This window comes from Musa acuminata, chromosome BXJ3-5, assembly GCF_036884655.1.
Source record: "Musa acuminata AAA Group cultivar baxijiao chromosome BXJ3-5, Cavendish_Baxijiao_AAA, whole genome shotgun sequence".
NCBI lineage: Eukaryota > Viridiplantae > Streptophyta > Magnoliopsida > Zingiberales > Musaceae > Musa > Musa acuminata.
In genome coordinates, this window is record NC_088353.1 from 40,790,151 (window position 1) to 40,815,140 (window position 24,990).

At 38.1% G+C, this 24,990-nt stretch overlaps 5 protein-coding genes across 7 annotated transcripts; 3 read left to right on the top strand and 2 right to left on the bottom strand.

The window, feature by feature from the left end:
* Window positions 1-1,120: 1,120 nt before the first annotated feature.
* Window positions 1,121-9,682, top strand: LOC135637601 (probable protein phosphatase 2C 12). 2 transcript variants are annotated; one of them, XM_065150228.1, is made up of 9 exons: window positions 1,121-1,595; window positions 3,279-3,450; window positions 4,187-4,340; window positions 4,419-4,482; window positions 6,179-6,286; window positions 7,723-7,848; window positions 7,931-8,163; window positions 8,834-9,036; window positions 9,116-9,682. In XM_065150228.1, the coding sequence occupies exons 1-9, from the start codon at window positions 1,386-1,388 to the stop codon at window positions 9,148-9,150; spliced, it is 1,305 nt and encodes a 434-aa protein (XP_065006300.1). In that variant the 5' UTR covers window positions 1,121-1,385; the 3' UTR covers window positions 9,151-9,682. The 2 variants fall into 2 exon arrangements, with proteins under 2 accessions (XP_065006300.1, XP_065006301.1); XM_065150229.1 differs by lacking the exon at window positions 9,116-9,682 and having other exon boundaries at window positions 8,823-8,960.
* A 1,495-nt stretch (window positions 9,683-11,177) lies between these two features.
* On the top strand, window positions 11,178-12,180 carry LOC135639235 (BRI1 kinase inhibitor 1-like). Its single transcript, XM_065153059.1, has one exon. The coding sequence runs from the start codon at window positions 11,298-11,300 to the stop codon at window positions 12,090-12,092; it is 795 nt and encodes a 264-aa protein (XP_065009131.1). The 5' UTR covers window positions 11,178-11,297; the 3' UTR covers window positions 12,093-12,180.
* A 2,208-nt stretch (window positions 12,181-14,388) lies between these two features.
* LOC103985462 (calcium-binding protein CML38-like) lies at window positions 14,389-15,036 on the bottom strand. Its single transcript, XM_009403161.3, has one exon. It carries the CDS (start codon window positions 14,855-14,857, stop codon window positions 14,567-14,569), a length of 291 nt encoding a protein of 96 aa, XP_009401436.3. The 5' UTR covers window positions 14,858-15,036; the 3' UTR covers window positions 14,389-14,566.
* Window positions 15,037-15,862: 826 nt separating this feature from the next.
* LOC103985460 (thioredoxin-like 4, chloroplastic) lies at window positions 15,863-19,127 on the top strand. Of its 2 annotated transcripts, XM_018825984.2 has the most exons (4): window positions 15,870-16,473; window positions 17,849-17,902; window positions 18,597-18,737; window positions 18,809-19,012. In XM_018825984.2, exons 1-3 carry the CDS (start codon window positions 16,009-16,011, stop codon window positions 18,705-18,707), a joined length of 630 nt encoding a protein of 209 aa, XP_018681529.1. In that variant the 5' UTR covers window positions 15,870-16,008; the 3' UTR covers window positions 18,708-18,737; window positions 18,809-19,012. The 2 variants fall into 2 exon arrangements, with proteins under 2 accessions (XP_009401435.1, XP_018681529.1); XM_009403160.3 differs by having other exon boundaries at window positions 15,863-16,473; window positions 18,597-19,127.
* A 1,171-nt stretch (window positions 19,128-20,298) lies between these two features.
* LOC103985459 (beta-1,3-galactosyltransferase 7) lies at window positions 20,299-24,692 on the bottom strand. The gene is made up of 11 exons (XM_009403159.3): window positions 24,466-24,692; window positions 24,295-24,391; window positions 24,158-24,216; window positions 23,841-24,043; window positions 22,480-22,543; window positions 21,730-21,802; window positions 21,504-21,624; window positions 21,329-21,416; window positions 21,103-21,228; window positions 20,915-21,024; window positions 20,299-20,829 (listed from the first exon to the last, which is right to left on the bottom strand). The coding sequence occupies exons 1-11, from the start codon at window positions 24,576-24,578 to the stop codon at window positions 20,681-20,683; spliced, it is 1,203 nt and encodes a 400-aa protein (XP_009401434.2). The 5' UTR covers window positions 24,579-24,692; the 3' UTR covers window positions 20,299-20,680.
* Between the last annotated feature and the right edge of the window lie 298 nt (window positions 24,693-24,990).

Here is a 24,990-nt window from a genome sequence, read left to right on the forward strand (position 1 = left end):
GACGTGTATTCCTTTATCGGGTTTGGATTCGAGTTCACCCGATAAATAGTCTCTAGTTTAATTAATGCTCTACAAATCCGACTATTTGGTTGAGCTGTTACTACTACTACTAATAATCATATATATATATATATATATATATATATATATATATAATATCCTTTTAATATTAGTCAAAACAAAGTTAGGTTGATTACTAATAATCATGGTTATTTATTATTATTTTGAATTTTAAATTTTTACATAATATTCTTAAAATCATTACTGTTATATCCAAGCTTTTAAAGATACCAGTATCAATTAAACTTTAAAAATAATAATAAATTAATCTCAGCTATCATTTAATGGTCATATAAGATCAACTACACATTGACAGAAGCAAGATTTTTGGTTTTTCTAAGAATATATTAGCTAAATTTAGATTTAAAGAAATAATAATAATAATCGTTGATTTTGAAGGAATATAAATAATATATATTTATGTGTGATTTTATCAAAAATTAATGCGCACCACATGAGAACAAACCCACGTCAGGCCACGCTGTCACCACCCCCGTCTCCGTTACGCGCTGATCCCTCTAACTAAAACCCCATCCGCGGGACATGTTACCCGACGAATCGCGGATAAGAAGAGGAAACCAAGTTTTACGTTTAGCCGCCCTCGCAATTCTAGATTTGCACAGACGCCCCTAATAGAGAAAGGTCTTGTGGCTCGAGATTTGTGCAATGTTGTGATCTCTCTCTGAATCTACGTTAATTTCGCTTTGAGGTTCGTGTATTTGTTTGATTGAATTCTTAGGGATAATATTGTGATTTCAAATATTTATAGGAATAAGTAAGAAATTAGTGATTGGGAGAGGGAGGCTTATGCAAAACCTGCCAAAGAAAGACCAGTGACTTCCGACCCACAACTGGCTTACCAACTTTTATACCTGAGTGATGACTGGTGTCGATGATGCCAAAGAGCGGGTCCCGCATGGCATCTGTCGACCGTGTAGCTAAGTAACAGGGAGGGTGCAGAAACGTGTAAGAATAGTATGGTATGAGTTATGGGTTTGGCTAAAAAGGGAACAAGGACGACCTCGTCTTCCCCCCTCCCTCTCTCTTTCTCTCTCTCACGCGCCCAACACGTACAATTCTTGACATTTCCCAGAAATCAAGGGAGGAAGAAAAGGCTCAACATCAATTTCATCCTTCTGATTCTACTTTTCCTTCAATTTCTCCAACAGTTCTTCTTGATTTGCTTCCCCTCCCTTCCGTCTCTCGATGGAATCCGCGTGGTTGCTTCCTGTTGCCAGATTTGTTGGAATCAGGGAGCACAGGGGAATGTGATTCGGCTTGGCAGTAGCTAGCTGCGATTTGGAGCAGGAGGAATCGTGCTCGTGATGGCGGCCTCGGTGGCGCGAGAGCGGCCGATGGTGCCGCTGGCGGTGCTGCTGAGGCGGGAGATAACGAGCGAGAAGATGGAGAGGCCGGACGTGCTGCACGGGCAGGCGAGCCAGAGCAAGAAAGGCGAGGACTTTACCCTCCTCAAGACAGACTGTCGGCGCGTCCCAGGCGACCGCGACCCCGACGCAATATTCTCCGTCTTTGCGGTATAGTACCTTCCGTCCTTTCTCTCTTTCCAAGCCTCGAGTGTTGAACGATTGCAGTGGTTGGATGGGAATTATTTGTGTGCGCGTTTTCTCATAATTTCTCTTTGAAATTGTTACGAGAGTTTGTGGCTGTCAAACATGGAATTTCGTAGTGTCGGTGTTGTTTACATCGAGCGAAGATAATATTGTGTCCTTTTTGCTGCGCTTGCGGGGAAGGTTAAGGTTTTGTTTTTAGTTGAAATGAGAACCTGTCCGTGCCTTGATTATGCAGCTTGACTTTTTCTTTGGGTGCATTTCAATTCTTTATGCTGTACCGTTTCTTCTCCTTTTTCTGATCGAAAAGCTGTTTACTTCTTGAGATAATTCGAGTTATTTCACTTCTTTTCTGATCTTTTCTTGATTGAAGATCTAAGTGTTTCTCTCTCCACAACCCAGGTGTATATACCTATTTAAAGATTTTTTTTGTTACTTAAATTGAATATTCTCATGTTACATGCTAAATGGATAATAATACAAAAAAAGGAGAGGAAGAGATCAAAGAAGCCTTTACATTAGAAAAGTAGTAGCTAAAACAGATCTAGTGGGCTCTCTTTAAGCAGATACATGGTAATTATGTTTAATTTACTCTAGGAGCAATGATATTGCTGCTAATTGATATTCTCATAATGAAAAGTTAACCCCCAAGCAAAATTCTGCATGAACATCTTTGGTTAACATTCTACTAAATCTTTTAGTGTGGGAGGGAGTGTTGACACATATGTGGCAAAGTCGCATTGTGACAATCCACCAAATGATAACCCAAAATCAGCCAAAAGAACCCTAAACTACTGAAAGATTCACATGAAACACATCATTATTTATGAGCATAAAATTGATTTGGTGAAAAGAATGTTAGATGCAAAGAATAGACAGTTCACATAAGAAATAGAATATCAACTAGCTAACAAGATATATTAATTAATTGGCTAATTGTTTGTTAAGGCACATATAAGACTTGAATTTGTTGAATTTCTTGTAACAACTTGTTATGTGACTCAGGCTCAATTTTCTGCTTTACGGTCCCTTGAAAAACTCATTGTCTTTCATGCATCGTTACATTCCAATTGATTCCGATGACTCTGATCAACTTTCTTCTAATGATTCTGATCAACATTTGTATTTATGTTAACAAATTTTCGATATAAGAATCATAATTCCATTTTACCTTTATCTATCTGTTTCTGAAATATGCATTTAGAAATACAGACCAATATTATTGTGAGAGTTGTAAACAAGGAAATACTGAGAAGATGCCCACAGAAAGAAAGAAGGAAATCAGAATGTAACATGATGCACAGAGTCATGGCTCTAGATGGAACCATCGGAACGACCTGGTACCAGATTTCCATCAGGTCTAAAGTTAGTAAATAACAAAGTTCCATAATACTACATTCTGTTTCTCTCGCATAGTAATATTTTTAATTTGAAAAGTATCCGCTAAGTCTATCATTAATATAGTCATTATTATCAATGTGCTAACAATGCAGTTCTGGGATTTCATCCAAATCATCATATCTGACACCAAATTAATGCAACATCTTTGTATTCTTTTTTTTTAATATAGTATATTTGCCAACTCCGGTATTTTTGTGATCTTCAAATGTATTAAATGCTGAAAAAAAGCCTTTTATTTTCTTCCTGCAGCTATTTGATGGGCATAATGGTTCTGGGGCTGCTACTTACGCAAAGGAAAATCTCTTGGATAATGTTTTAAGTGCCATTCCTTCAGATCTCACTAGAGAAGAGTGGTTAGCAGCACTACCAAGAGCTTTAGTTGCAGGATTTGTAAAAACAGATAAAGAATTTCAAACTAAAGGTATGTTTGGACTGTTGAATTGCAACTTTGCCCCCTTGGTTTTGAACGACCATTATTAGATTCCTCGCGTGCTCTGAATATTGCCTTTTCAATTAACCTCAAACCTGTAAAACTCCTTTTCCTCCCATCCCGGATTGAATTCTTTTACTGACTCTTGCTCTGATGCATCTGATTAAACCAAATAATGAATTTGTAACTGATGACAAGGTCCTTCACTTTTGAATATTTAGTTACAACTTTGCTGCTTATTTATCATCGTTGGTTCATCTTCAGTTTGCTGTAATCTTCCAATCTATTTGAGAAAGCAGTTAGAATTAGAAGATTATTGTCTAGTATGTCGTTTTTCTAACAAAGGTTTGATTGTTGGAAGAGGTCTTATAATGGACGAATATTCTGAATTTTGTATTTGTAGTTCCATGAATATCCAAATGACTTTGAATTTTAAAGCAGGCAAAATTTCTTGATATTTGGTTCACTAAATTTCTTGCATACAAATGCTGTGTTCATATCACATTAAGAAGTCTGTGATACTTGGTGCATGTCTGAATTTAAACTTTAGTTCATGGTCTTCACATAATTTTTGCTACTTGTATTTGTAGCTTGAATAGATCTTTCCTGTAGAATTTAGCTATCCTCTATATTTCAAATTGCATATTAGCACTTTCTGCCTTCTTTATATCAAGTCTATTGTCTTGAATATGAGATTCATCTAATTTTTGTTCTGGTTGCTTTTCAGCGCATTCTTCAGGAACCACTGTCACATTTGTCATTATAGATGGATGGGTAGTTACTGTAGCATCAGTTGGTGATTCAAGATGCATTCTAGAATCAGCTGAAGGTTCTGTTTATTATCTATCAGCAGATCATCGGCTGGATAGTGATGAAGAGGAGTACGTTTGTATTTTCAGTGGCCCTGTTGCTAATGTTTTTGTGTAGTATCTGCTGCTTTATGGTTCGTTCTTCAACAGGGTTGAGCGCATAACTGTGAGTGGAGGTGAGGTTGGGAGATTAAATATCGTTGGAGGCACAGAGGTTTGTATACTTCCAACCATCTTAGGAAGAGAATTTTTTCTCTTTTATTTTCAGTTTTCAAACTTACATCAGTTATTTTTCTATTTCTATTTTTCAGTTAAACATTAACTTAACCCTACTCCAGCAGTGTATACCAAAATTTAACTTTCAAATCAAGGATTACTTCACTGGCAGACACCCTGTATGGTCCCTAGTTAGACCTGCAATGTACTCTGGCATGATCTGCATACCAGCTGGTACCAACCACTCCAATGCCAAGAAAAAAGAAAAATAAAAAATAAAGGTGAAAAGGAAAAAACGAAGAGGACTGAGACTTTTCTGGCTGCTTGTGGTTTGCCTTTAAAAGTTTTGAGAGTTCAGAATCGGGCTTTAATTTTTGTAGAAGAACCACATGGACTTGCTTTCAATTGAAAGCTGTCTGGATTCAATGGTCAGGTTTTGACCAAAACTGGTCAAAACAACTCTTTATCTTTTCTCACTCAATGCAGACTCTAGTGCTTTGGAACTTGTTCACAAGATAATGGTGGAGTCTGTCATATAGGACAACCAACAAACTGTAATGTCCCTACTATATATCCGTGCCATATATTCTTCCAAAATATTGTTGTCCTACAGGAAATGTTGTATTGCTTGTTAGGCTCTGGATTTAACACTCCATGAGAATCTATAGTTCAAGTGTTTATTGTTCCTCAAAAGTAATAGTTATACTTAACTCTCAAGAAACAATTGAACTTAACTTCTCTTGTCATATTAAAGCAGGCAACAATAAGAGAGCAGTTTAACACTTTAACTATCCTCTTTGGTAAATGAATTATAATATTTTTGTTGATGAACTTTTACTTTCTTTATTAAATCCTTGTACATAGTCCTATACTAGATAGACCTCCATGATATACATCATATGTTGATAATATTATTTTGATTTATGAGATTTTAAGAAACTAAAAGTTTTAAATTAAGTTAAACTAAAATCGAATAATGTAGTTAGAATGGAAAGACACTAAGGACTTATATGTAGAGTTATCTTGGATCTATTATTTAACAAAAGAGATTGATAAAAGATATTATTCATAAAGTAAAAAATTAGTGGGTTGAGTAGAAAGGAGCATAAGGAATTTTGTGTGATCATCAAACATCTTTTAAATTAAAAAAAAAAATTTACAAGATAGTTGGTAGGATAATCATATCTCTATGGATTTTAATGATGGATGGTTAAGAATTAACATGTACAGAAAATTTATATCGGCAAGATGAAAATGTCAAAATAGATGGCTCAAATTATTAGAAAAGATAAAAAAATCATTTTTAGACAATTAAGTGTAGCTCCGATGGAGCATAAAATGAGTAAAAAATCATCTAAGATGATACACAAATGTTCCAATGATATCTATAGATATTGTGGTTAAATGAGGTGAAATAATTAATACTAATAGTGGAATGAGAGGTTGGGAGAGACACCTAAGCAAACTTTATTAGAAACTATAGTTAGCTAAGAATATTATCTTCTGCAAAATTCAATGGCGAAAAAAACAGATTTATGTAGTTGATCACATATAGTTGGGACATGGTTTGTTGTATTTGTTGTATAATATGATAATCATATTTTCTTTCTGACTTTTGTCTTATGATTCTTTGGAAATTTTGTTTTTATTGTTACCAATTTGTAGTTTTATATATTTTGCCTTTGCATTCTCAGATTGGCCCTCTCAGGTGTTGGCCAGGTGGCTTATGCTTATCAAGATCAATAGGTGATATGGATGTCGGTGAATTTATTGTTCCTGTACCACATGTTAAGCAAGTGAAGGTTTGTTGATGATTAATGTATACAATCTGCATGCTAGTATGATTTTCCTAGGAAGTTAGTTAAACAATTTTTTTCATCCTTTTTCCCATTGTTGCTAATAAGTGCACAATTTTTTGTTCTTAATGTTTATTTCTTGTTTATTCTATAAAATTTGTTTCTGAATGATATTCATTTCCCAGATCTATGCTTGTATGCCATCCTATGTACATGTAATATATTTATTGTGAATCTTTCAAATTAGTTTCGGAGGAGGTAGAAAATGTAAATAGCAATTAAGTGGGTTGCTTTTCTTATGTTACGGATCAAGGAGTACAATCATTAAACTAATGTTATACTCTTGCCAAGGCTTTTGGAATTATCACAAACCCGGCTCATTGCTCAACACTAGGGAAGTTTGGGTAGGAATGATAGATCACTATGTCACATACCCAACTGTCTTTCACCACAAAAAGTATGTAGTTTTTTTATGTGTACCAGTTGCTATCAATCAATGCCACTGCTACAAATTACTGTTTAAGAAACCACCTGGACTGGCACGAGTTGGGCAGTAAATACGAGTCCAACAAAGAACTGGTTGGTTAAGGCCAGTTAAAGTTTTTGAGCAAAAACCCTTTATGAACCCCCCCCATCCCTCCTCTCTCTCACTCAATCACTGTCAAACCCTCAGCCCTGCGTCCTAAGCCATCCGCGGCTCTTCACCCACTGCTTGGTACTCTCATCCTCCTCCGTTGCCTCTTCTTCCTCCTGCTTCTCCTCCTCCTCCTCTTTTCCTTCTTCTTGTTTCCTTCTCCTCTCCCCTTCTTGGCACTGCAGAATGTACCAGCATACTGTGTATTTGTACGCTGGACTTATACCAGTTTAGTCGGGGACTCGTACCCGTCACTTCGAACTGTGGTACATACTAGTTTATTCTGAACAGGTATTTTAAACCTTGATTATCAAATTTGTTGGTTCACACTTCGACAACATCAGGATAATTTGGAGGCAGGGAACATAAGTTTTCTGGGTGTGTGACCTATCCAAAGATCGAATCTATGTGTAATGTGTGTGGCTACTTCAGAGCCTCACTATTCATTACTTCAGTGTTCTCTCAACATTTTAATTGAAAGGATCAATCCTTGAAGTTTCTGCTTGTTGAATCTCCAATGCCAGCATGTCATTTCTGTGCTAATGTATGTCGAGGTATGCCAAATTTGACAATGGACTATGAAATGCTTGAACCTGTTTTACACCATTTTGTGTCAAGTATATTTCAGTTTATTTTTTGGTAATTTGTGCCTGATAATGACATTTAAATCCCTCTACTTCTTGCTCTCATGTTTATTTTAAGTTTGGAAAGGACAAATGCTTTTCAACTTGTTAGTTGTGAATATTGTTTTTAATTATCACTTTTGAAAAACTCCATTATAAACAATTGGCTTGCACAATGGCTGCAGCTTTCCAATGCTGGAGGTCGACTTATTATCTCAAGTGATGGCGTCTGGGATGCCTTGGCTTCCGAAGTGGCTCTGAATTGCTCACGTGGCCTGCCAGCATATGTTGCAGCCCATCAGATCGTTAAAGTACTTAATTGCTTGCTTAAAATTTGAGTTCCAGCCACAACGTTAGTTTCTTTAAATCATATTGTATGATTTCATTTTGCAGGAAGCTGTGCAAGTGAAAGGACTTAGAGATGATACTACTTGCATTGTGATTGATATATTACCACCAGAAAAGATGACTCCTGCACCACCACCCAAGAAAGCAGGAATTGGTGTATTTAAAAATATGTTTCGCCGAAAGTCTTCTGAGTCATCATCTCATTCAGATAGGGATTTTATTGAGCCAGATGTCGTGGAGGAAATATTTGAGGAAGGATCTGCATTGCTTGGCCAAAGGTCAAAGTCTTGGTCAAATCTTTACTTGATTTATTGATCTCGATCTATTGTGAATTATGATGCTTGTATTTTGATAGTGTACAAAATCAAATTTGCTTTCCAGTTTTTTTTTCAGAAGTTTAAGCACTAAGAACTCCTTACTAGATCTTTACCTCTGGTAGCCAGATTTTGGTGTTCATGTTTAAAAATTAAGTTTACGGCAGGAGTATGTGCAGTGATATCTAGAAGGACTTTGACCTGTAGATGTTCCTATCGTAGTAGCTGACTGAACTTGGACAACCATTAAGTGAATGGTTTAGGTTATTCTGAATTATGGAAGAGTAGAGGTGAAGTTCGAAAATTTTGAGACTGAATGTATGTCTGTCGCATACAGTTGTTCATCGGACCAGTTAAAATTTCTGTCTAGTTGTCATTTTATGATATGGACAAACCCTGATCTTGTTATATTTTTCTATTTTGCAAAGGTGCGTGGAATGTTTTAGCTATACAAAAGACATGTAAAAACGGATCCAACTATAAATATTTATCTTTTTGATCAACTAGTATTATCGTTGCTCATTGAACCCTAGCAATAGCTCAAATAAACAGTTATGTTAGCCGTAATGAATCATTACTTGAGATTTTAATATATCTTGTGACACATGATCAATGGACCACAGATGAATTGCAGGTTAAACACAGCCTATCCGATTCGCAGCCTGTTCAAGCTTTTCATATGTGCAATTTGCCAGATTGAGTTGAAACCTGACGAGGGCATTTCTATTCATGGAATCCCATCTGTACCTAGAAAACAGCACCCGTGGGATGGTCCATTTCTTTGCATAAGTTGTCAAGAGAAGAGGGAAGCTATGGAAGGCAAAAGACTTTCAAGAGGTAAAACCAATCGGTAAAGTGGTAGCTTTCAAGTTCTCACTGTGCTAACATCAACGTTTTCTTTTTATCATCTCTCCAGGTTCTTCGTTTAGAAAGAGTTTTGGAAGTGAGTAGGCTTCCCATTTGTTAGTGTCAATGGTATTGAACTGTTGCATGGCTCAAGCATTAGTGCATGCTCAGAGACATATGAAGCTACTTTCAGGACAATTTTCCTTTCTCCTTTTGAGCAGAATGGCTATCAAGTGAATCGCAGCTACAGGGGCTTTCATTTGAATGTTTATATTAACATTCTTTCCTTGATGAAAGGTTGACATAAGCTCTCCATTAATTGTAAAGCTGCATTTGGTTGGGTGATTTATACGTCGGTCTTTGAAGATGGGAGGCACTTACGCACTCAGCATTTCATCGCCTGGCTTAGGAAGAGCCTGAGAATTTTTCTTCTAGATTTGTACATCAGTCATGAGAGAGGTAACATTGGAAGTATCCAAAGCAATCTTTTAGGATAAAACTAGAGTAAATTACTCCTAGTTTTCTCAACTTTACACCAGGCAAGATCTAGAGCTTACCTGTTAGTTGATTGATGTCATAGATGAACTTGTGTTACCTACCATTAGATATTACAAGATCTCAGGGGATTCTTTTTCTAGACCTAAATTAACAAATTGATTCGTTGGATTTTTTTTTCCCCATGTTTCATACTTATTGCGCATCATATGCTCATTGTGCTTGATCTTGTTATGTGAAGAATTGGGTTACATCATTAGTTTGACTTGGGCATTGACATTGCTGCCCCATGGACTGCTTGAGATTGGTTAGAAGATATGAAATTAATTGTTGATTTCCCAGATTGACAGTCCCTCATGGTTTTATGGTAACCTTTTTTGTGATGTAATTATTTTCTTCTGTTGTTCAATAATTTCTCCAATACATCGACATTTTAATTTTATTTTTCAGTTACTCTGAAATCTGAGCAATTGAGCTTATTTTTGTTTCTTAATTGAATAAACTGCTTGTTAGATGAGTTTTATGTTAGGATAGACTCTACGGTGCTAAAATATTATGTGCTTATTTGGCATCATATGCTTTATGGCAATTCAAAAGTAAAATTTAACTGGTTTTTAGTGCTAATGGAGGTTGCTTTGATAAAAAATAAACAAAAATAAAAAATTTCAGTGATCTTATTGACGTATATAAAAATAAACCTACTGGATGACATATATAAAACACATGAAATTTGTGTTCTATAAATAAATCTATATCATACTCTCAAACAATAGACGACTAAATGATGTCTCTCATTATTCAAAGTAATATATTGTCTCTCATCGTTCAAAGTAAAAAATATATTTTTTTAAAAAGTGGACGGAGAAATTATCTAACCATCACAGCTAACGGTTTACTAATTCCAAAAGGATAGAAAAATAAAATCATCTTATATTGATCATATCTAAAATAATATATTAAAATATTTTAATTAATCTTTTAAATATTATTAATGTCAAGTAGTTTTTATTAGCTCTCAATTGACTTAAACCCTTATTTAATCGATTCAATTAAATTTAATTTAAGTAGAACCTAATTAAAGTAATCTCTAATCCTTATTTAATCAATTTAAAAATATAATTTAGATTAGATTAGATTTAATTTAAATTAAATAGATTCAAATAAGTCATATTAATTTGAAATAAATCACCCTGATCTAAATTGATCAAATTTGATTTACCTCAATGGGTATAGATCAAACAAAACAAAGGTAATAGGATAAACTGCATCATGCACCCCACTAGGTTAGATTAGCCCATAACTTTAATCAATAAATGGCAATACAAGAATCCAATTTAGATTGCCAATCTTTCCTTCCACTCCACAAGGAAGTCAATAAACAATGACACTATTTCTTGTGTGCATTCTCCACATGAGAGAAAGAAAAAGGACCAGTAGTAATTGGATTCCAGTATCTGACTTGAATGCCTATTTGTCCTACATAACATTTTCTTGGACAGATAGTGAATCTTTACCTATCATTCAACATGTGAAACAGTTAATATTGAATTCAATTGTCACCAACCATGTTTTTGGTCTCTCATGTCAACACCAAAAATTGGTGCCTTTCTAAGAGTCTTTGGCACCATATATAACACTCATACAAGCACTGTTTCTTACTGATTTGACTCAACTTGTTACAGTTGACCACCTCTCTCTCTCTCTCTCTTTATCATGGCAGAAGACGAAACAAAGGACAGCTCAAGGCCCTCAGACCCATGGACACACAAGAACCACAAAGGTTGAGAGAGAAGGAAGAAGAAGACAAGGCTCCTCCTCCTCCATCTTCATCGGCTTCCCTTTCTGATGAGTTCTCATTCGCAACCTCACTCCACCCTCCTCTCAACACAGCACCGAACACCCTTAAGAGCCACAGAAGCACGCCAACTGTGGCACTCGACATGGCTGCGGCCGACGACCTCTTCTTTCATGGGCACCTCCTTCCCCTCCACCTGGTGGCTCCCCGCCCCTCCGACTTCTCAGCCGAGAGCTTCAGCCTTCCCAAACGAAATTACCAGCGAGATGATACCTACAAGAATTCCGGCGAGAACAAGGAGAGGGTTAAGGCGTCGTCGATGACCTTGTCTTCCTTCTTTGGTCTCGGGAAGCCACGCAAAGGAGGCGACGATAGAGAAAGAGAGGAAGACACGAGGAGAAGGAGAAAGCGAGGATTCGACATGAGCCGGTTGCTGAAGAAGTACACGAGAGTGATGGAGCACCTCTTCTTCTCCAAGGGGGAGAAGAAGAAGCGCGACCAGCGTCGGAGTCTGTGCACCTTCTCCGGTCACTCGAACCACAGGGGGGAGAGAGAGTGGTGGAGGAAGAAGGGACAGCTGTCGGCGCCGGCCTCCACGATGGCGTCTCCCAGGAATAGCGGCCTCCTCTCGGCTTCAGCGATAGCCTTCTCTTCCCCAAACGACAGTAGCATGGAGGAGCTTCAGAGTGCAATCCAGGCAGCCATTGCGCACTGCAAGAAGTCTGTGGCAATGGAGGAGGAGAGATGCAAATCCTGATAAGATAAGAAACACCATCATATATCATGTAAGTGTGATAGAATGGAGAATAAGATTCCAATTTAAATTGCTGTTTCTTTGTCTTCAACATCTATATTGGCAAAGATTCATTTTACTTCTTCTATGGTTGCTTGAAGGAAGATTATAGACTAAAAATATATAATATTTTTTTGCGCCTAAAAGATTGATGATTCGAAATCTCATCCGATATATTTTATAGAATATTAATCGGACGATAATATATATAACTCGTGTCATAAATTTAGTTAAGTATTAATGTACCTAACTCACTTATCTTAGATTAAGAGTTCAAAACTCTATCCTACAAATTATTTAAAGAAATATTCAAACAAATAAAAAAAGAATTTTTTAATGTTTATTCTTATTTTTAAACCATGTATAATTATTCTTCTTCAGATTTCACACATGAAACTGATTTCATTATTTTCAGGATAGGACATAGAAGATATCTTGACATGATTAAGGTAGGACCCAAGTGGTACAGAGATATAGACAAGATCCAGCCAATATCCAACACACCATGGACCCAAACCTTTTCCTAGAAAAGTTTCAAATGCCTTGAATCAAGATGTGCTTTGGAAGAAGTAAAACATTATGACTCCTCCTTCACTGACATTTGATCCAATCATCATTTGCAAAATTAAGCTTCATCAATTGGATCTATCATCCAATAAAATTTCATACCCACCTTCAACTGTTTTCCTTAAACCACCACCAACAATGCATGGATCCTATGAACTCCACCTTCTGTGGTGAGAGTAATTTGAATGGTGTACTTCTTCAGGCTTTTCTCTGCTTGAAATTTGGTACATGGATATTATGTTGAGTTAATAATTATCCTCTCTCTCTCTCTCTCTCTCTCTCTCTCTCTCTCTCTATTGGTTCCAAATGTTCACCTTATTATCAACAGTTAAGATCTCTAGAAGTTAGCCTAATGGACAAGTCTATTACCTGTCCATGTTTGATCTACTTGTTCCTTGGTGATGATGCCAAGGTATCAAGAATAAGAGAGGAAGATTTGAATATTACTTGGTCTAATCTTTTACTACAAATGCTATGAATGATATGGACAGTGTTCTATAAAACTTTCTTAGCTTAGTGTATTATATCGACTCAGGTCGAAAACATATAAAAATAAGATGATATACATTGAAATGGTTTAGGAATCAACTCTTGCAAGCTCTCAGCAGGACCCAATTATGCATCTCCATTATTGGATTGTAACAACTGGCACCTATCACACTCATGAACAGGAGCATTCACAGATCATCTGGATGTGCTACATCTTAGTTACATGGACAAAAGGTTGGTGGAAAGCACTTACAATTCTTACCTCAGAAGGCAAACTATGGACTTCGAGACTGATTCGATGCTTTCTTGCAAGTAGAGAAACCCTAGTTTGCATGCAGACTCGGTTGATTACCAGTCCACATGGGAGGTTGATCTACTGTGCATTCTTGTTGATGCCAGTCTGCGAGCAGATGAGATGTTCATCTTCTTTGATAGCACCAACAACATGATCTCTGCAAGATCTACACTGTAAACAAGTCCACGTATTGCACCACACACAGTATGAGTATGAAGAGTACATCAAAGCACACATGAAGATTACGGTCGCTTCAAACGAATCAATTCATGGTAGACGTGCCATTGCTAATACGCCACTATCTTCAAGCCCAGACTCTTCCGAGCAAACTCTGCATCCCGTGCTGCTCTAGATGTACTTACTCGAAGTAGCTTCGACTTGCAGCAGCTGGATTTATAGGGAAAATATATATAGATCATGTTTCCGGTGGATCGATCACTTTGTTCTCGATGATACAGTACACGTATGGGTGGGTTCTTAGAACAGTTGGAAAAGGTAGGGGTGAAGCTTGGCTGCAACTTTACAGGTACGGGTTGCTGTCGAATCTGTGAGGAAGAGGCATCATGAAGGAATAGAATCATACAAAGCAATGGAAAATAGACTACCACAGAGCTCGGAAGTCAAAAACAGGAAGCTAAATGATAGATGAAGATTCCATTAATGTTGTGTACTGGTTTTGGATGACAAAAGGCATTTGCACCTACAGACTTCAAACCTTCCTGTCATACTTATCCTAAAGTTTGGATCGGTGAATATATCATAGAACTTTGATTATAGTTTGGGTAAAGCTTATTAAACCAAGATTGATTGGTGAGACAAGGAATATTTTTTCTCACCTCAGGGTTCGACACGTGGAAGTCAAGTCATCCTAAGTAGTATTGAGTATGAATATAGATTAAAAGGATTAGCTTCAAATAAAAATCCATCAAGCAATATATATTTGACATTTAACATGCCTTTACGTAGTGTTCATCTTCACCCACACACACCACACGACAAGCTCGACTGCAACTATACAAATAGGTAGAAGAAACGAAGGTTAATACATGCACTCGGCAGCAGCAATCACACGAATCTCAAAGACGGCTCAGGAAGAATCGTACTCGTAGATCTTCATGCGGAGGTGCTCGTTAGCGTAAGCGATCAACCTTCCCATCTCCTCCTCCTCGATCACGCCATTGCGGTTCACGTCCGCTTCCTTCATCGCCGCCCGCGCCTTCCACCACGCAAACCACGTGTGCAGGCTTTGCAGCGCCCGCTGCAGCTCCTCCCTGCTGATCCGCCCGTCCCGGTCCGCGTCGAACTGCCTCAGCCACGCCCTGAACTCCCCCGCCGTCATCTCCCTCTGCGGCAGCAGGTGGCTTCGCATGAACGCCATAACACCTCTCTCTCTCTCTCTCTCTCTCTCTCTCTCGCTCTCTTTCCACAGTACTTGAGGGACAGCTAAGTTTTCTTTCTGATGGATATTTAGGGTTCCTGGTTTGGTGTGGTGGATATATCATGGTGATGCATTGGAAACCAAGTTAGGCATGGAGAATCGATGCTCTCTCGATTCGCCATGAGTTATCTCTTGACGTTGACTAAGTGGAAAACTTTGATTTCCAGGCTATTGGTGTTGGGTTGGCCACGTTCTTCTCGAGAGGGATTCTCTGACAAGATGTAGGAAACAACACATCACCGAGCTGTCCATTCCCATACGTACTGTACAATCTCAGTCGAGGGAAGAAGCTTTTCCCGATCTTTTGTGCTTGTAGGTTCATGTAAGTCATCTTTAGATACAGTAATCGGATCCGATTGGCTGTAACCAAACCCGACCCGACGTGAGTTGGTCTATACCCGAACTCCGTCTTTGATCGAACCGAGTCGATCGCTCGACCGCTGGTACAAGTTAACGGTCGTGATGCGAGTTTGGAAGATTCCGATTCAAAGTATGGTTGGATAGGATCCTTGTTACGGTCTATCAGGGGAGGAATGCAGGAAGGGGATACGTAGAATTGACCTAATCCGATGTGTGTGGGCCATCTGGGGTCCACTTTGCTTCTGCTCAGGTGACTGAATCGGGTAGGAATTTGCGAGTGCCCGAAAATGTCACGTGGTATGGACACCTATAGACACGTGACCTACCGCACCCGACGCGACCTGACCATATCCTCTATTAGAGCCACTTGTGGATCCAATTTAAGGTCCGATTACATGAAATGGACCGGTCTAAGGACCCGATCCGTAACCAAATTAAACCCCAAATTCCTAAAGATCGAATTTGATCCGATCCGAACAACACATGGATTGACTTTTACGATCGATCGATTGGTTGAAATATTTCTCATTTAATTTTATATTCGTTTGTTACATATAAAACGCAACCGTCGATGAACTAAAAACCATAACCACAACATTGTTGGCAGATAATGTTCCTCTTCGTTGGGTTTCTTCCGTCGGAAGCCCCTCCGATCGCTTGAAGAAGACGAGCATTTAGTCCCCCGGAGCTCCTCCGACGCATTGATTTGTGCTGCCACTACCACCACCGAGATGAACTCTTGTTCTCCCTTTCCCAATCCAGTCTATAATGCCGCCATAGCTCAACCACGAGATCCTACACCTTCTTGTCCGACCCCCAGCTTCTTGTTGAATCCGAGAAGCCCACCCCATGTCGGATTTTGTTGTACGCACAGGATGCTCTCGCTAAAGAAGAGGAGAAGCTCGAGCTTCCTGTTCGATGCCGTGGCGGATGGTCGATCAGGAGAGGTGGTCGGCACTGGCGGTGTTGCGGACGATGACGACGACGATCTATGTCCGGTTGATTGCGTCAGGGAGTTCAAGACCGAGGAGGAGTTCGCGAGGATCCTGGACAAGGCCAAGGCCGCCGGGTCGCTCGTGGTTGTGGATTTCTACCGCGCCTCGTGCGGAAGCTGCAAGTACATCGAGCAGGGCTTCGCGAAGTTGTGCAAGGGTTCCGGCGATCAGCAAGCGGAAGTGGTCTTCCTGAAGCATAATGTAAGCCCTCTTCTCCATGGTTAGTGTTTTTGCTGCAGTCGCCATTTAGTTCTAAGAATTTTTTATGGGTAGGGCAAGTTATTGTAGGGTCAAGATGGAAAATTTCTCCTTCGGTCAATTAATACTAGGCGAAATCCATGGGTCAATTGCAAGTTATATAATGTATTTTAATTGGTATTAATGGTGCATAATGTTTTTATCTTATTAATAAGATGAGATAGTACTACCCAATTTTCCCCTGAAAAGAAAATATAATAATATAATGTTGAAATATGAGAGTAAAACATGCTCAAGTTTTACTAATTTACTTCCATATCAGTAATTCAGCCTTAACCCTTTATATTCCTTAAATCATAAGACATGTTACTTAGTTCTCGATATAAGGATAAAGGTTTTTAATTTGTCAGTTCCTAACAACAAATGTAAAACAATGTGAAAATGTAGATTCTCAAGGAAATGATAATGTGGCTTCATGTAGGATTTTTTCTGAATTCTCGAGAATTGTGGGAATTTCTTAGTAGCAGAAACATCCCTCAATAACAGACTCTATCCTCAGCATAATGAAGTATTAATCCTTTTAACCAAGGTTTCTATGGCTTATTTTGTATGGTTCCTTATGGTGAGCATAATGGTATGTGGAAGAACAGATGGAGCAACTGAACAGGATGTCACTTTGACTCTATATCTCAAGCATGACAGTACTTCTGAGAGCAACACCTAAGCTATAGCTTTCTTATAATTTCTAGTTGACATACTGAAAGGTGGATCAATTTAATAGCGAGAATGGCCAACATGACACTATGTTTCTACTAGATTCAGTGATGAACAATGAGACAAAATGTTAAATGAATGAAACAGATATTTTATACCAGGCTGCCTCAGACTCCAACATTTGTACCACCCATCTTTAGGCAGTTTAAACAGCTCGATACATTGCTGCCACTGAGTTTCACAGCACGAACCCAATCAATCCATACGGATGGAACTACTGAAAATATACCACAAATGTCTTGTTCCATTGAGTAACTGACTTCAGTCGCAACTCACCTTCTTTAGCGTCACTTTTGGAGCTACTAGTATGGTTTTTTTCCTTTAAAGTGGTAACAAAAGAATTCTTTTTCTTGTTAAAAAATAAATAAAAAATGATATAGATCAAACTCTCTAATTCAAGCATTTTTTTATTAGATGATCATTACACTTCATAGCAGTAACACTGGTACTTCATTTAACATTCTTATTGTATTTGTGAATGGCCTTCCGTCATCTTAAAAAATTAGTTTTTTGTTATTTCTTGTGTTGCAAAGGAGGTTTTTTTTTTGTATGCTCTTTTACTCTGACTTATGAAAGGTAATTTTTCTTCTATCTCAAACTCTAGGTTATTGATGAATATGATGAACAGTCTGAGGTTGCAGAACGGCTACGGATAAAGGTGCATTTACTGGATTTTTCACTTCTAAAATTAGACTCTTGATGTTAGAAAGATTGTATGTACAATCAACTGAGAATGTTATGAAGTGCTATACTATCAAATCACAGTATTCCCTGTGGACATTACCATGCTGCAGAACATGCTTTGCAGTTTGCAGAACATGGATTTCTCACTTCTTAAATTAGACTCATGACATTAGAAAGATTGTACATACAATCAACTGAAAATGCTATGAAGTGCTATCCTATCAAATCACAGTATTCCCTGTGGACATTACCATGCTGCAGAACGTGCTTTGCAGAAGGTGGATTTCTCACTTCTTAAATTAGACTCATGACATTAGAAAGATTGTACATGCAATCAACTGAAAATGCTATGAAGAGCTATACTATCAAATCACAGTATTCCCTGAAAACATTACCATGCTGCAGAACATGCTTTGTGCCGCCCTACTTTGCTGTATTTGACACACTTTTCCTCCACACGGCACATTGGTTCTTCTTCGTTGCTTCACCTTTGAATTCCAGTACATTTGTTCTCACCTTTATGTCTGATATCATCTGGTGTTGAAAGGCAACTTGAGTTCTAAAACAGGGTTGTTCTAATCATGATTGCAAGTTTCAAGTAGATAATATTACAAAACAGCTTCAAGTACATTATTCAATTGCCAAACTGATGGATGGAATTCATGCAGTCAGTTCCACTGTTCCAATTCTACAAGAATGGGGTCCTGTTGGAAGCGTTTCCAACCAGAGACAAGGAAAGAATAATAGCTGCCATTCTTAAATATACTTCCAGTTCCTAAGTGTTGGTGATGTTGCTTCACAGGCTGCAGGTTTGCATTGTTGCACTCATTCTCTTATGACCATGAAAGTCCAGCTTTATAAGTAGTATATTTCTTTCTAGGGAACCTGCTGTTCGTATATCGAGTAGCCTCTGTTTTCATATGCTTGTACATCTGTGCCATGGCTGCTTCATCTTATTCTTTAGACTACCTGCTAGTTTTGTATGGAAGGCCTGATTCAATGTAGATAATCTGTTGGCTTCCAACACTACATCAGACATTCTAAATTGTTGATTGCTAGTCTAATCACCGATTCTCTTGTAATAGCCTCTGTGTAAAATGAGCGTAACATTCTTGATTCGTTTGGATAGAGGATCACATAATGGAAATAAATGTACTTAAAATATTGTCGAATATTGTGGATGGTGACTTGTTGCTCCAGCTGTTGACTTTTGTCTCTGTAGATGCTTTTTATTATGTGAACATGTAATTAGACTCCTTGGTTAGTCCACTTGGTTGTTGAGACTTGCATGTATCTTGAATGTTCTTCTCTTTGTTTTGCTTTGCATTTGGGTTTGATATTTGTTAAGCATATATTGGGTCATTTGCTAATGGCTTAAGCTTTTGAGATTTATCACCCAATTCAATCCTTAAGATGGTAGCAAAACAAGTCATTGAGTTCCATTTATGTATTTATCTTTTTTTTAGTGTTTAATTAAAGATATTCATTTAAATGCCTTTTGTGTATATGTATATATATATATATATGTATGTATATGTATATATGTATGTGTATGTATTTTGGTGATGTGGTTGGACCGATGAATACTTGGGAGGAGAAGGAAAAAGATGGAGTGGTGGAGGAAGGAGAGGAAGAAAGACGAAAGGAAGGAGGAAGAAGACCGAGCAAATGGAGAAGAAAGAAGGCAGAAGAAAGAGAAGAGAGTATATATATATATATATATATATATATATAGGGTCTTCTTTATTTTTATATTAAGATAAATAAATAAAAATAAAATACTTGCTCATAATGATCAATTATAGAACAAGAATTCATCTCCTAAAATTGATAACATTCTTTTATTTTAAATAACTTATTTTGACTAATCAAATGTTTAATTCCACCGTCAGATTGGTCAAATAAACGTCATCCACCCAAATTCAGATGAAAATGATCGTGGTTTAGATCAATGACAATTAGTATAAAATTATATCAAATCTCATGAATAAAATGAAGGATTATGTTAGATCAATGATAATTAGCTTAAGATTATATAAAATCTTATGAACATAGATCTTACTTTACATAATGATTTGTTATTGTTCTACGTATTCCATGTCCAATCCAACACTGGCAGTTCTAATCACCCATCACTGTTGTATGCTGTAACCTTGATATGATAACCAAGTGCAGAAACAGCAAGATGACAAGATGACACCTGAGTTCTGACTGCGTTGCTGGGGAAACTAGATACAAAATGAAAGAACAATAAAAGCAATCTCAGCGCCAATAGCTAAAATTCCCACATCCTCACATCATATCATTTGGAAATATAGCTGCGCGAACCAATATATATGGTGGCTCTATCTATCATACAAGCAAAGAAAATAGTGCAGCTGGAAAGTAATGCTGAGTAAACATCACAGGCATGTTAATCAAATTACAAAATCTTTTTCAGTATAGAAAAAGGGGTATTGATCGTAACTACACATCTCACAGCTTATACACATTGGCAGCCTACAAACAACAATTGCTTTCCTCTCTTAACTAGATGTTAATCAACAATGTGTACCTGGAATCATCAACAGGAAGAGGATATATGAACATCTAATTTGACCCGGCGACGAGGTTCCCGTGCTAGAAAAAGGGATCGCCTTCATCATATGCTTCTTCTTTGTTTTCGGTCTATAATCTTTAACTTCAAAATTAGTACTGTTCGTTCGATCGTTTTTGTCCTTGGGCACAAAGATTGCATGTAAAACCTCCCCAGTTAAAATAAGGTACTCCACACAGTACCATCTCCTTCACCACACCTTTCATGGACATCCTTGATCTTCTCCACAGATTTGCAGATCCCGCTGCAGCTCCAGTCAAATGATGCAATGCATACATTTCCTGCCTGGGCCTTCCACTCGCAGTCTGGAGAGAAGCCAGAAAGAGTTACTGGAGACAATTTTCTTTTACAAATGAACACCCCAAATTGGATACCTTGTAGAGAACAAACCTGGAGGTGTCCCACAACACATGTTCCTCTCATCAATGTGTTCTACTTCCAGCCCAATAAACCATGAACCTAGTGATACATCTTCATTAGCATATTTGTGCAGTATTGCCCTGCCAGTAATGATTTAAATAATCAGTGTCATCCACCAATTGAATCAAACAACAGATACGAGAGTTATCATATCTTACTGGTTTATTGAGATGTACATAGCCAGGTCTTTTGAAATAGCATAAATCTGTCCAGTAGCATGACGGAAATACTTATTCCCATCTTCTCCAAACTTCCAGTATTCAGGTTCATGGTACTTGACATTCCTGAAGCACAGATGAAACAATGTCAACACATGAACTTAAAGCATAGTTTTGTTAAAGCATCAAGGGGACCATACTCCTAAAAATATAAAAAAGACATTACTTGCTTGAAAGCACTGGCCCGGACTTCATACATCCTATATAGGTCCGTGGCTTTGATCTGTGTCGAGCAAGAGTTGTGGCTAGCATTCCTGTATTAATTGTGCATTTGCAAGAATTGATTAGCATGATAGCAACATAATACATAATATAAAGTCTCAATTAGGCACAATACACACCTAGATTCACATGAACATCATCATCCACCTTGACATAAAAATCAGCATCCCATATGGCAACAGCAGTGGAAAAGAACATCTTTGTTTTTGCAGAAAGTTCATGGTAACCTTCCACATGATCCTATGAGAAACAACATATCATTTCAAGGCAGAAGACAACCATAAGTTGAGAGAATCCTGACAATTAAAGGATGAGGTTCAACAATGTCTAGCGGTTCCAACATACCAGCCTGAGAAAGTCATTATGCAGAGATTCCTCGGAATCAATAGCCTTATCAAGTATACTTTTAGATGTAGCACTGTGCAGAAACAGTAGGATTCAGCCATTATAACAAGCTTACAATCTTGATCTATAATTTAAACTTAATCGGCCTTGAGAATGAAAGATGCTGCTACTGTAATGAAGAGATCAATAGCCAGAGAAAACATTTACAAGTTACAACAAAATTACAGAATAATGCAGAAAAGTTGCAACAGAAAAAAAATACAAGATAATACCAAAAGGAAATTACATGCATACAGATTTGAACCAACACGACAGAAGAAAAACTATGTTAAGTTCTTCGAACTCGTGATGGCAAGATGAAATTGGTTTGTGGTTCATCACTGTGTACAGCTATCATATTTAGATATCTATTAATCACTATGAAAAAGTAAACGATTTACCCTTGTTACGCACAAATATCCGAGTCCAAACATATTAGGACAATTAACAAAAGATGAAGCAAAATAGGATCAATAATTAACATAATATCTAAATATTATAAAGTTCACATCAGTTAGATCCAGAAGGGGAAAAGTGAATCTTCATAAGCTTCACATTAGCAAAATAGAAGATGATGCTCTTAAAAAAAATAGATAAACAAATGCAACAATGGATTATAATGAAGTTCTGCATTCATCAAAGGTTTACATGAGTAATAGTCATTATGGAAAACAAAACCATGTTTTCCATAAAAGAGGTAGTAATATTTACCTATGCCCAATCATGAACCGGATGACAATTCCCTTTTCATGTTCTAGCTGTCGGAGCTTGTCACCTGATAAAAAAGCTCACAACTTGCTTAGTGTAGGCTATCTAAGAAGGACTTTGTACAGAAAGAGAAAGAAAATGGCAGAAAATTTGACAACTAAATTGATGATCTGGATATTCTACTTTAGCTATTTCTCAAGTAATTCCATGAATATTTTGTCATTCCTTCAGCTACATCTGGATCTATCTTTTATTTCATGCCCCTCATTTTGCTAAAGCTGCAACCGGTAGGCTTCAGTTTTGATTCAGATGGATACAAAGTTCTCATGCTTAGTTCCAAGTTAACCAGATAAATGTTGCTATGTGCCTGTTAGATAATACACAAAGCTTTGAACAAGCAATAGAAACCTAAGATAGAAAGTAAACAAGGTATACAAATCAACCATCTTCAAGATAGAGTTCAATATCAGAAGTAAATGGCCAGATGCATTTTCCCAATTTTCAAGATTAAGTTAGATGGTTTTTTTTTCCTGTTTGCTGATAGTATTGAATTGTTTGCATAAAGAACTAACACACTTAAAACTAGAGCTATGGAGACAAGGCTTATAAAAAAAAGAGGGAGTTGCTCAATTGAAAAAATAAAAATAAAACGACAATATGTGGTGACATGCCATTCTCTAATCACACCATTTAATGCCTGAGGTATGATATTTAAGATTTTAGCTTTGATGTTTTGGGTTGCTACTATATTATTAACATTTTGTTTACTAGGTAGGCCAAATGTAGTTTGTACCGAGCAAGCCCCTTTTACTAGACCAAGTCTTTATCTATTTTGGATAATTGCATTAATACCTTTGGTCAAAACTCAAACTGTTCTTGCATTTTGCACTTTGTTTGGGTTAATATTAAGAAAAAAAACATATATTTGTATCTCCATTTTATTTTTATTTTTGCTGTGTAACTTTTCTAGATTTAATAACATAAGAATATTGTTTGAGGTTCTTCCAGTGACCACACTGGATAAAGTGAGACTCGATGAAGCAAATATTGTATGCTACTTTTGCAATTATGACACCAAAAAAGTCAGTAAGGTTGAATGGAATACTACAATTATATATAACCAGGAGGACCAAAATAAGAATAGTCAAAAACTGCTTTGCACCATATAATATGAAAAATGCTATGCACAATTCATGTTTTTTCTTTTTCTTGTTAAGAACAACCAACCACTACTGCAAGCATTACTTCCAAATCAACATTACAACTACCCATAGGACCAATAATTAATAAACAGAATGAAATGGTCCACAAAGTGGAATCAACATAGTTCTTCAGATCAGAAAGCTTAGTCAATTAAATGCTACCTTGGGGCATCCAAGTCTCTCTGACGGAATCCCTCCTCTTCCTGCTGCTGAAAGCGGTGTTGATCCCTATCACAACAAATGCCTTCTTTCTCTGCTGACTTGACACAGCAATCGTCGGCGAGCCCTTGGCGCCGTTCAGCTCCAGCGCGCTCCGCTGCGACGCCAGCTCCATCTGCAGCGTCGAGATCGTCTTATCCAGAGATCTGAAATTTCAGACACACAATTGACATCCTCCTATCAATCTCAGTTCACAAAAATCCAACAAATTCAACAAAAAGAAACCATAAATTCGAAGCATTTGAGATTCGAGTACGCACTGTATGACCTCATGCGTCCTTGTCACCTCCCCCATTACGTCCTCATCCTGCTCCGCTCTCTGCAATCGAACGAAAAAGAATCATCATTTGGAACATGCGCAGAAGAACTCAAATCCGCGGTCGGAATTGATACGGACCCTTTTGGTTGCGCAATCTTCCGCGACGATCTGGAGCTCCTGCTCCTGCCGGCCGGTGGAGACGATCTGGCCGGTGGCATCCGGGCCCTCCCAGGACCTGCCACCGCGAGGAGATCGTGATCGACGCGAGCGAGAGTTAGCGCGAGATTCAAGGAGGGATTAGGGACCGACCTGTTGGTGAAGAGAATCCCGAGGGCGAAGCTGCAGGTGCAAAGGATCGCCGTCCATCTCGCGGACGACCTCCGCTCGCCGCCGCTGCTGGCGTTGCCGCTCCTCACCCTCATTTGCTTCCGCTTCTATCGTTCCCACGCTTGGGTTGGCGAACGAAGAGAGGTGAGGAGGAGGCAGGAAAAGAGGTGGCGAAGGAAGGAGAGAGTTCGGGGAACCTCAAGTCAACTTACCGCAACCGCTACTGAGATCTATTGTATGAAACCTCGGGAGAGCGGAGCTTCGGACAACGGGCCGCCAACTCAACGCGTCAACACGTAGCGTCTCGACGGTGACGGGAACCAAAGACTCCGGAAAACATCATGGTCAACTTACCGCGTCAACACGTTGCATCCAGGGGATGATTCCTGGACACAGAGCGGTCAACGTACCGCATCAACTCTTGGCGCCTGTCCCGGCCGCCGGATGACGTGTTTCGTGGAAACAACCGGCAGAGGCTTACCCAGTGGGCCCCCACTTATATCCACC